At 42.3% G+C, this 12,906-nt stretch overlaps 1 protein-coding gene across 1 annotated transcript in view; it reads right to left on the reverse strand.

Annotated features, from left to right (window-relative positions):
- Nucleotides 1-12,906, reverse strand: part of ccdc6b (coiled-coil domain containing 6b) — a 56,000-nt gene that overhangs the window by 10,145 nt on the left and 32,949 nt on the right. The window contains exons 2-3 of the mRNA XM_078223621.1: nt 6,153-6,302; nt 5,049-5,177 (exon numbers count right to left, since the gene is read on the reverse strand). Coding sequence (XP_078079747.1) covers nt 5,049-5,177; nt 6,153-6,302 — 279 coding nt within the window. The remainder of the gene's footprint in view (nt 1-5,048; nt 5,178-6,152; nt 6,303-12,906) is intronic.

The following is a 12,906-nucleotide window of genomic DNA, read 5'->3' on the forward strand; positions in this document are numbered from 1 at the left end:
TGAATACAGACATTAACAATGCATTGCAGCGTGTAAATGCACATCGCTCAACCTGGGCCAGTTTCTGAGCTGCATTACTGCAGTGCAGAGTTTTGGAGAGTATTTATGATATTAATGTACCCTTTATAACTCAGGCCCTATAACAGAAAAGTACGCTTTTGTCAAGAAGGTACATATTTAAAATGGAGATGGATAGAAGCTCGTAAGAGAGAAATGCTTACACACCTGATCAAACAAAATGCAGAATTTTGGAAATATATATACACACACATTTAATTGAATCATTCTCAAATCTGAACCCAAGTCTGAGCCTAACAAGGCAACTCAATTCTTTTTCCAAAACAATCACTTTTTAAACAATTGTCCTGTGGCTGCACTCAATTTTTCCATTGAGAATGATGGTGTTACAGCAAAGTTTACAATTTGCTTCACAAGGCAAAGACTTCAAAACAAAATTCTGCTTCATTTTCCATTCTCCACTGTTACCTACACATTTTCATAAGTATGTATTTATTAAATAAATGTAATTTTAATACCTTGGGATTGAACTCAAGATTCAGTGGCTGACTGATTGAAGTTACCCATTGGTAGCCGCTTCTGGTTACACTTCTATCGACAGCACTTCATAGTTTATTTCCCATTCCAGCTTTCATCAACCTTCCCTTTGATTCCCTTGTCACCCACCTCTTTACCATTCAAACCATATTTTTTCTTTCTACCAAGGGAATCCTTTCACCTTTCCTCAATCCTATTACTCCTTCTCAAAAATTTCTACATTCTACCTTCTGATCTCAAATACCACCTCGTTTCCAACCTCCCCAGCTCATCTCAAATCCCTCAATGTATCAGCACCATCGAATTCCTCATCCATCTGTTATCTAGTTAGTTCGCACCAGTTTCAATCTGCCACAGCACCAAAACTGCCTGTGCCAAATTCAATAACATTTTGTGTGCCTATGCCTATCAGTGCTATTCTCCACTGCACTCTCAAAAATTTCATCAAAGCTTTTTGTCTTGCACTCATCAGGACAATTCGTAAGAATACTAAAGTAGAGAGAAACAAATTTATAGTGTATGAGAACTGATTAATGGCAAGTGGACTCTGGACTGGTAAAGGCGCCATGGAGAATGCACCAGTTGATGCCAGGCATTGACTTAAATTTAATCCATGCAGCTCGACTCTGATTGATCAAGGCATTGCCCTGAGGAATGAACCAGCAAATGGCTGTCACTTAATTTGTTTAGCTGAAATAGGCACAACATGTGCACATGTTCTTTCTGTCTGAAAAGAACAGGACCCTTTGCATCAATAGATGTAGCTTCCAATATACGCAAATGTTGTGTGCCCGACTATCTTAAATTGGTTGTCAGTATAATTCTTAGCACACTGAGGATTATTGAGCAAATGTTGTTCAATCGCAAAATCACATCTAATGTTGGACACTGTGGTTCTGAGTTTTGCAAGCACAGGTTGGTCGAGTGCAGCCTGTACCTTGCCCACTGAGAACAGTGGAACCAATATGCTGTTTGATTTGATTTGCCAGTTGTCGGGACCCACAACCTATAGCTAGCATCACAGTGGCACGGAATTTAAATACCTCATTTGTGAGATAGGCAGAGCCTCTTTTTGGCTTGACAACATCCTATTAGTGGTGAATACCACTCATGTTGCTACCGCCTTAGTAGCAGCATGAAACAGCTAGGTGTCATTCTATTGAAGACACGTTTCTCATGCACTATTTGCAAGAGCTTGGCCGAGAGGGGATCCCAAGGCAACACCATCTATTTGGGCATACAAGGTGTCGTTAAAATTGAACTCAAAAGTGAACTCAAGAGTTTGTAAGTTCAATAAATACTGATTACGCAATGGTGGCAAGCCTAGGTCGCCATGATATGGTGCCGCAGTGCACACATCTATGATTTCCTTAAGTGGAACATTGGTCAATAGGCTAGCAATGTCAAATCAGCACAAGGGCTCAGTATTGCTATTGATTTGCAAGTCCTGTATGGTCTTCACAAAGGTGAAGGAATCTTTCACCATAAATGTGGAAAAATTGCTCAAAGATTTGCCCAACCATTTGGCCAATTCATGTTGTGCAGAACTGGATATAGATAAGAGCGTAAAGGGACATCACTTGTGTGTCATGGGAAATCCTTACATATGCAGACACAGCGAGCCAATGAGGACAGACTCTGTCATAATTATCACACAACACTTCATTGCTCTTACACAAGTCCAGTAAGTGTTTCTTAGTTTACTTTTGTCCATGTCCAGTCATGTTGAGCAGCAAATCCAACGGATACAAATTTGAACCTATCAAGAATGGGATGCATTTTGTTGATATAGTCAGACTTGTTGGATAACTATTCCCACCCCTTTGTCAGTTTTAATTATGTATATGTCTGTGCTGATCTTAAGGCCTCGCAATGCTTTCAGCTATTTGCGCTGCATGTGAAAAATCAGGCAGGTCATTCAGAATCCTGCAATAGGCATGTGCTAGATCAGTTAGACGTGATTTCAAGGATTCAGCAGATGCCGGTTTGTGGAAGGATAATTGGGAGTAGAGGAGTTAAATTCAGCAAATATCCCATCCCATTTGATTTGGGATGGATGCGCACCAAAATTGAAACCACGTGCAAGAACAAACCCCTCGTTTTCTCCATTGTCATTAACTTGTTCAGGGCTTTCAACACACTGACTGATTCAACTTCCTGCATGCCCTTTCCTCTCTAGTACTTAGTATAGTTTATATTATTCCAATTCATGACCAGTCACCTTCAGTTTATCCCTCAGCTCTGTCCTTGATCCTGTTCTTCAGCTAAATATCACCCAGAGACCATGCTGACCAGCCGCCTTGGGCAGGAGAGAAAACTTGATTGTGTCCATCAAGTGAATTTAATATCAGGTAGTCCATATATCATTTAGTCAATGTGCTATTGATTATTTTGTGACAAGACGAATCTCAATCCCGATATTCATAACCTTGGATCAGCATTCCTGTAAGTCTGCTAAAGATACCTAAATACCTATCTGTTTTGACATCATGAGCCAAAACTATTCTGTTCAATAATGGCAACACTGAACTCTCACTCCCACATGAATCTTTCAACTCTTAAGTGGTGATTCCATCTTCTTCCCAAATATTCATACATTATTGAATTGTCAGAAGGAACTGCCCTCATTTCAAACCCTTTGCTGTGGATGTTGTGATTAGATCTGGAATTAATTTGTGGCTTAGAGTTGGTTGTTTGAAAAAGCATCAGATTCCATACGCAAATTGATGACACTCTGTTCAACCTCACCATCACCTATTATGACCTCTCTGCTGTCTCTAAATAGTTTGGCTACTTGTTTGACGCTCTGTATGCACGAGTACAAATTTCCTCCAACTAAGTATTGGGAAGACCCAAAGTCATTGTCACCGGTTTCCAGCACAAACTCTGTTCCCTAGCTATTGACCTTAACCCTCTCCCAGTGGACTATCTAGAGGCTGAACAAGACTATTTGCAAACTTGGTGCCACATCTAAAGTTGAGTTCCTGACCACATGTCCCCAAAGTTCGCTTATTTTTATTTACTGACATCACCTGACTCCTCCCTTGCCTCATCCATGCTTTCATTACCGCTAGACTTGACCATTCCATTTCACTCCTCTCTCACCTCCCACATTATAAGCCCAGTAAAGTTGAAGCCATCCAGTACTCTGCTGCCCATGTCCTAATTCACACCAAGTCCCATTCACCCTGTGCTTGCCAACCTACACTGGCCCGATTAAACAATGTCTCCATTTTAAAATTATCATTCTCATTTTCAAATCCCTTCATGGTCTCACTCCTTCCCATCTCTGTAATCTCCACTAGCCCTAGAACCCTCTACGATATTGGTGATCTTCCCAATTCTGATCTTTTGAGCACCCTGTTTTTAATTGTTCTGCCACTGGCGGTCATACCTTCAACTGCCGAAGCCCCAAGCTTTGAGGTTCCCTCCTTACACCTCTCCATCTCATACAGCCGTTCCTCCTTTAAGGGACTGCTTAACACCTACCACTTTGACCAAGCTTTATGATCACCTGCCCTAATATATTGTGTGGCTCAGTGTCACATTTTCTTGGATTATATTCCTGTAAGCCACTTTGGGATGTTTTACTGGGGTAAAGGAGGTTTGTAAATACAAGTGGTTGCTGCTGTTAGATTCTAAGTCCTCCCTGGGCAATGCTGAAGGTTTTTGTTGTCACTGGCTTTAGCATTGGACAGTAAAGGTCAGTGGTCGGCCATGGACAGATGTAGTGTGGGATGGTAGCAAGAAATTGCTTCATTGGGAAACAGTATTTCTGTTTGTCTTCCTGGCTGTAGGGCGGAACAAGGCTACTTGTTCACCCTCTTAGGCTGAAGAATCCCCAGTGTTCTACTGCGGGAACAAGATAGTAGATTTATTTAAGTAGGATTTGCTAGTACAGCTACAGGAAAATAAGCAAGCAAAGAAAGCACTTCAGTCGGCACTCCTGCAGGCCCAATGAAACTTCTGCTGGCATTTCAGACAAGAATTTAAAAAGCCAGTCAGATAATTTGCTGTCTTCACTCATCTTACTCATCTTTATAAAGAGCTCGAATGGGCATGATGGGCCGAAAGGCCTCTTTTTATGTTGCATGATTGTATAAGATTGTACAGGAGGGCCATAATGGTCAAGGGATTGGAATGAGGGGCAACGTGGGGATTCTTCAGTCTCAAAGGATGAGCAAATAGCCTTGTCCCACCAACAACAGGATCTAACAGGTACCAAGGGCTTTTGAGCCACATTCCTGGGAAGCAGATGTGGAGACAAGGGATTTAATCCTGACTGGTTCTGGGCACTAAATGAGTGCTACGTCTGGGAATTACATATAAGCAGTTGATATGGTCATGCCATCACATTTATGATCATGCAGTAAATTAAAAGAACAGATTTGCAGTTTAAAAAGAACAGCAATTCCTAATAGTCAGAAAAGGATCAGAAATCAAAGCCACAAGCGCACAACTAACTTGCAAACAAAGGGCTAAAAGGTGCTTACCTGCTCGAGTGTAAATTGCTTGGAAAGAGTATCATTTTCCAGTTTTTTGATTTTCTTCATCAGCTTGTTCACTTGGAACTCCTGTTCCTGCTCCAGTGTCTGCTCCAGTTCAGCCTTTTCATGCTGCAACTAAAAAGGAAAAAAACAAGGGCAGTGCAAGTGGGGAACAATGATGGAAGGTTTGGCACTGTCTGAAATGGGTAGCTGCCAGCAGTAATTTTATAAACCAGCATGCCCATGACAAATGTTTTGCCGAGTTGTACATCAGGAACCGGAGCAGGCAGTCATGGGCTTTCTGGTCATTTAACAGTTAGAGAATCATCAGGCTAAATTCCTGATACGCGTTCCTGGCAGGATGTGCACTGGATTGGGCGTGTAAATTCATAAAATTATCCCCTGCCGTTTCTCAATACTCTTCTGGTCAACATGTTTACTTCAAAGAAAAATTACACAGTCACAAAGGCAGCTAAATGCACCTTATGAAGGGAATAAATCAAGTTATGTATTAATCTGAGTTTTCAGACAATAGGCACTTCACTGGTATGCAACAGTGTGATGGAATTTACCAATTAACAACTCTGCAGCAAAGAAGTCAGGATACATTCTTAAGGCAATTTCTACCAACACACATTCTGTGGGGAGTCAGTCAAAAATTCTGATGTGAACGTGTTCCTGCCAATAGTGTGCACATTAGACAAACTTTTTAAAATGTTTATTGGAAGGAACGTGTTATGCGACAACTGATATCATATTTTCTCAAAGAACTTGAATATGTACTGGGAAAATTAACTATACATTTACAGCGTGTGGGATTTAGTTCTGAAATAATGCCCATTTTTTATACTCTGATTTAACCACGAGCATTCTAACCCAGTGGAACACGGGACAGGAAAAACTTTGTTCAAATTCAAAATGCATGAATGTCAAACTTAAAAATAAAAATCTGATTACATAGTGCCTGAAACACATGCTATTCAAGAGCATGCGGCTGCTCAAAGTGATTCATTTCAAATTTATTTTTTGTTTTAATTATGAGATATTTTGAAATTTCTAAACCAAGTTTCTCCCAAAGCAGGGCACATTAACGACGTGATCTGCCTTTACCTGCATCAGCTTGCGGGAGAGTTCGTTTGTGAGAAATTCTTCTTCTTTCTCATAATTTACGGCCAGTGTTTCTTTTTCTTTTTGCAAAGCTTGAATCTTTTTAAACAAGGTATTACTAATAAACTCTTCCTCCTGTTCAGCCCTTGCTTGCTGCAGAATAAAGAAGAGAGATGATTAAGAACACTTGCAGCAATTACTTGAGGTAATTTGAAATAAGTGATCATGGTTAAACATTTCTACGTCCGAGGAAATTTTAATATACCTTTGCTAATGGTGTGTTTTGATTAAACTTAACAGCTAACTTTGCTGTCCCTTTCCCTGAGAGAATTCAATTCCAATCCCTCTCCCACGCTGCTGCACACTTCCGTTCTCTTTGACTCCAAATCCCCCTTTCTACAAGTCTTCAATTCCGTCCCATCTTTGTGTCACAAGCCTGCTCATACATGTTCTTTTCTTACCTCCCACATTCTACCCTTTGTAAACTTGGTCAAACTCTGCACCCCTGTTCACCTATTGCCCACATAGTGTAGATTAGAGGGGCTTTAGATTGGTTCCACTGGTCGGCGCAACATTGAGGGCCGAAGGGCCTGTACTGCGCTGTAATGTTCTATGTTCTACTTGCTGACCTACACTAATTGCTGGTTTAAGCTACGTCTCGATTCAAATCCAACCAGGGTTTCACCCCTATCTTTGAAATCTCCTTCAGCCCCACAATATCTGTGATAGCAGCACTTCCCCGATTCCAGCATCGAGCATCCCAACTTTAATTGCATCACCACTGCTTACCACACTTTCAGCTGCTAGACTCGACAGCTCCAGAAATCCCTTTCTAAACTTGCACACACCTTTTTCTCTTCCCTCCTTCCCGATGTTCCCCAAACCTCTCTCTTTGACTAAGCCTTTGGCGATCTGCCCCAATGCCCTCTTATGCAGCTCAGTATTCAACTTTTGCATTATTATGGTCCCGTAAAGTACTTTAGCTCCTTGAACAAAACATATTCAATGTAAATCAAAGATTTTATTGTTGACTGGAAGGTGGAAACCCAACATAAAGATTGAAAGAGTTAGCGTTTAGATAGCACCTTTCGCAACCTAAATGTTTGATACAGTCAAAGTACATCTGAAGTGTGGTCATTGTTGAAATGCAGGAAACACCTAACATATCACCACATCATTTGTTTTCTCGGTGGTGCTGGCAGGGATATAAATGTTGGCCAGGACACTGGGAGAACTCCTGTGCTCTTCTCCAAATAGGTTCTTGAGATCTTTTAAATCTCATCCAAAAGACAGTATCTGCACCAGTGCAGCACATTCAATACTGCACTGGACTTTCAGCCTAGATTGCATGTTCATACATCTGAAAGGAGGACTTAAACTCAACATTCTGATTCAGGGGTAACAGTACAAGCAAAGCTGATACCAAATGCGCTCCTTGGATTAGACTGCCCTATTTGTTGGCAACACAACTCTCCAGAAATATGGATCTTTTTCCAAATGAGTTTCCTCAGTGAGTGTCTGACATGCAATATTTTTCTTCATTTCAAAAGCAAATACAAGCCTTCCTCCTACATTTAACATTTTCATGCAACTAGATGGCAATTTTCTGGGGCCGTTACTCCCAGCCGGGGCTTTCGTTGGCCCATTGAATTATGCGCAAGGACGAAACAGGATTCTCGCCAGGTGTCAAACCTGCTGAGTGTCTTCCAGTTTGCTCACCCTGGCAGGAACCTGATCAGAACTCATTCACATCCATTTCAATCTCATTAGCGAGATTGAAGCGGACTGCTGTGGCCTCTTGGGATGCTCCCCCCCTCCAAAGTTGGAAATCCCGTGGGCATCACTACTTCTGCTCCTTAAAAGCAGGGGTCAGGTGCCATGGACTTAAAGGGGGGACAGGGAGCTAAGTACCAGCTTTATCTTATAGCCACGATGCCTATGGGCTATGCAGCCGCAGCCAGATTGCATTTGGGAGTCCCTCAAAGGACCTGGTGGGTTGGGGACGCTCAGGCTGGGGTGGGGGTCTCAGGAGTCTTCCCCCAGGATGGGGTGTATGTGGCTGGTCTACTCCATGTAGCCCCGAAAATCCTCAGCCTGTGAACTTCAAACAATCTTCAGGTTAACTTAAGAGACTCATCGCTTGTCGCCTTGAATTGTTTTGAAGTCCTTAAATCAAATACATTTTTATGCCCCATGAAGATTTCAAAACTTTTGGCTTGACAGCTCGAGACCATTTCAAAGCAGGGAACCCCTCAGGTAACACAGAATAGTAACAGTAGGTCCATTAAGTTCTTTGAACTCCTTTGGTTTGACAGCTCCAGTCCATTTCCAAGCAGCCATTAGCTCTGTTTGTTTATGCAACCACTCGCTCCATTAACTTTCACTAACCTTTTGATTGACACGTCACAGCTAGTTCAAAGCAGGCAGTTGTTTATTTACACAAGCTTTTCCACGGTCCATTAATATGAAGTATTTCCTCTTTTGAGCAGCTCTCTAACTGCAGTTCTTTTGTAAAGGAGAACTCCTTTCTTCGGAACTGGTTTGGGGGGGGCGGGGGGGTGGGGGGAGGGAGGTTTCCTCCCACTGTAGTTTTCTTCAGAGTGAGTTATTTCAATTTCTGAAGTGAATTACAGTAAGGGCAGGTGCTCTGGCGAAGCCCAATTTTTTTTAAAGCTAATATTTCAGGACCTCTTCTGCCTGAACAGAATGCCAGCACTGGAGGTGTGTTCCACCATGTAAACAGCTGGCACCACTCAAAATATTGAGGTGCAAGGGTTCCTCAAAGAGGAGCTCATTGCTGCCACCGTGTAAATCTCTGGATAGATATGATGACCATGGCTCGGAGGCCTTTGTGGCCCTTGGATAGTCAGGGACATGGCTGTGCAGTTCCCAGGCACTGCCCGCGGCACCGCCAACCTGGCAGTGAAAGTTTGGCTTTGCCATGGGGAGGCAATGGCCTAGTAGTATTATCGCTAGACAATTAATCTGGAAACTCAGCTAATGTTCTGGGGATCCGGGTTCGAATCCCATTATGGCAGATGGTGGAATTTCATAGAAATCATAGAAACCCTACAGTGCAGAAAGAGGCCATTCAGTCCATCGAGTCTGCATCGACCACAATCCCATCCAGGCCCTATCCCCATATCCCTACATATTTTACCCACTAATCCCTCTAACCTACGCATCTCAGGACACTAAGGGGCAATTTTGTTTTAGCATGGCCAATCAACCTAACCCGCACATCTTTGGACTGTGGGAGGAAACCGGAGCACTCGGAGGAAACCCACGCAGACACAAGGAGAATGTGCAAACTCCACACAGACAGTGACCCGAGCCGGGAATCGAACCCAGGTCCCTGAACCTGTGTAGCAGTAGTGTTAACCACTGCGCTACCGTACCGTTGAATTCAATTTTTAAATATCTGGAATTAAGATTCTACTGATGACCATGAATCAATTGTCGGAAAAACCCACCTGGTTCACTAATGTCCTTTAGGGAAGGAAATCTGCCATCCTTACATGGTCTGGCTACATGTGACTCCACAGCCACAGCAATGTGGTTGACTCTCAACTGCCTTTGTGAAACTAGGGATGGGCAATAAATGCTGGCCAACCAGCGACGTCCATGTCCCACGAATGAATAAAGAAAGGTGGAATGTTGTTCCCTTGGGGGGATATGATGCCAGCAAGGATGGGTCGGGTCACACCTGTTTTTTGTGCGTGGGGTGCGGTGGTTGGTGTGGTGTGGGTGCATGTACACGAGGGGGCATGTGAGGGGGCGTGAGTGTGTGCGCGTGGAGGAGGGTGTCCCTGTGTGTTGAAGGGTTGGGGGTTCCCCTTGTCCTGGGGAAGGGGGTGCTACGATGAGCATCGAGGGGGGGTGCTACAATGAGCATCGAGGGGGGGTGCTACAATGAGCATCGAGGGGGGTAGGGGGGCTGTCACTGTTCTCTGAGAGACCTTTAAAAAAGGTGCCCTGATCTTTGAGGAACACAACCTGTCAGTGTGTTTAGGCCCCACCCTGTGCAAATTTGCCCCTCTTCAAAAGAACTTTCCAAGTGCAGCAATGCAGCTGATTAGTGCTGCCAGGGCCAGTGGGGAACAGACCACATTTCCCACTAGCGGCAGCTCTGTTTCTTTTTGTTTAAAAAGAGAACTGCACCCCTAGTTTTCTCCCATTTTCTGAATTAAAAAAAACAATATTAGGAACAGAGAATGAGGTCATGTATGAATCAATTGTAGGTTAAATATGGTTTATATGCCTGAAAATAGAGTGGGAATGATGAGCTGAATATATCTCATTGCACATTTGGTATTTTCTAAGCAAATGTTTTGTCAGAAAGTAAATGGGTGACCCAGCTCTCGTCTTTCTTAACTAAGATAAAAATGGCATCACGTGCTTCAGAAGACAACTGCTATCTGCACCAAACAGAGTGACTAAATATTTATTTCCAGCATAACTGGAATAGCGTGCCCTGTTTTTTCGAGTGCTAATTTAACAAAAAAAAACTACTGTCTGAATTTGCTGCTTAGTGAAAAACCACAGACTTTCAGTTGAATTTATAACAACCAAGGTGTACACACCAAATAATTATCCAAATGACATGAAATTCTGATCATCTTTTAATGTAATATGTTCAAAGGTTTGCAGATCACATCTAATCAGTACTTACAAATTGGAATACAAAATGCTCAGCCATGACTACACGCACTGCTACGTATCCTGTTGGGTTGCAAAATTACTTTCACAACAAAATGAAAAGTAAAGTCTACTCCACTGTTACGTTCAGTGCAATTCTGCACTCTGTTTATCAAAGGTACCATCTTTCCGATAAGAGGTTTAATTCAGGTCCCATCTACCCAGCTAAATGAATGACATCACAGCACAAGACCATAGGGGCTGGCCGGTGGCCTGGACAACATTTATTCCTCAAGAAAAACCATTAGAACAAGTTAACTGATCACTTATTACTTTCCTGAGATAAATACTCCCGAAATGTGAGCGTTTGAGATCTACGAATTAACTCCAGTGAATATACCTCCAAAGTGCTTTGGCTGAAACGCATTATAAGGCGGCAGAGTGGTTAGCACTGCTGCCTCGCAGCGCCACTCAAATCCGGCCTTGGATGACTGTGTGGAGTCTGCATATTCTCCCCCGTGTCTGCGTGGGTTTCCTCTGGGTTCTTCGGTTTCCTCCCACACTCCAAAGATGTGCAGATTAGGTGGATTGGCCGTGCTAAATTACCCTTTAGTGTCAGGGGGATTACCAGGGTAAATACATGAAGTTATGGGGATAGGGCCTGTTGTTGGTGCAAGCTCGATGGGCCAAGTGGCATCCTTCTGCACTCCATACAAATGTAATTTTTTTTATTGCCACCTTAGCTATTTTGATTTCAATTGACAGAGGCAGACAAGATGAAACGAGGCAAGCAGGGAAAGGCTCCAGGGAAATCAATGACCAAAAATAGAATCCAGCTGCAAATTGTATAAGAAGATTTCTATTCCAGAGATATGGAGAGTTCTCTTTAAAGCTTAGAGCATCTTTGGTTTAATGGAAAGACAATAAAGCATACTTGACACCAGAACAGTGAGAGAATTCTGTGTCCTTTGTTTCTTTTCGCTGTATTTAACCTCCCAGTATGTTTTAGCTATTTGCTGAAATAAATATAATTTTCTGCAATGAGGCTGTTGCTTTCAGTCGGCAGGGCATTTTTGAAAATTAGGATATTCACACCTTAGGAACGTTAATATTTACCGAGCATTAATTAAAGTTTTAAAACTATTCTTTTGGAACATAGAATTCTAACTATCTTCTCAGGGATGCAATGAAATCAACCTAATATGCAATCCACTGCACAGAGCTGATGTTGAAGATCAGTGCGCGCGCATGGGAGACGGAACTGGGGATGCTGGTACAATTTTTATTTGATTTATTACTGTCACATGTATTAGTATACAGTGAAAATTATTGTTTCTTGCGTGCTATATAGAGAAGGCATACAGTACACAAGGGAGAAGGAAAGGAAAGGGTGTAGTGTTATAGTCATAGCTAGGGTGTAGAGAAAGATCAACGTAATGCAAGGTAAGTCCATTCAAAAGTCTGATGGCAGCAGGGAAAAAGCTGTTCTCAAGTTGGTTGGTACATGATCTCAAGAATTTTCAGAAAGGTAACTTTCTCTCGTTCTAACTTTGTAAGAGTGCATTTTCCTGATTTTCAAAAGCAGACAAAAATCAAACTACTTTAGATATCATGACAAGCCCCCACCCTGCTAAAAATGTAACTAGAAAAGGTATAACAGGTGTGTAGATGCCACTTCCTCATATCCAACACACATGCAGCAGACAAAACATGGACATCTATAAACCTTCAATTCCCAACTGACCAAAATTCATCATATGACTTGCTAAAATATGAATTTTGCAGTAATTCAGAAAATAATTTAGTCGTGCTTTTCCTGTTATATGCTAATGATCTAGATCTTGGACAGTTTCAAAGTTTGCGGATGATACAAAACTTGGAAGCATTGCAAACTGTGAAAAGGACAGCACAAAACTTCAAAAGGACATAGACAAGTTGGAGGAGTGGGCAGATAGAGTCAGAGATATACAGCACAGAAACAGGCCCCTCAGCCCAAGTCATCCATGCCAAGCAGGTTTCCTAAATTTAACTTGTCCCATTTGCCTGCGCTTGGTCCACATCCCTCTAAACCATTCCCGTCCATGTACCTATCCAAATGTATTTTAAGTGTTGTAATTGT

This window comes from Mustelus asterias, chromosome 11, assembly GCF_964213995.1.
Source record: "Mustelus asterias chromosome 11, sMusAst1.hap1.1, whole genome shotgun sequence".
Classification (NCBI taxonomy): domain Eukaryota; kingdom Metazoa; phylum Chordata; class Chondrichthyes; order Carcharhiniformes; family Triakidae; genus Mustelus; species Mustelus asterias.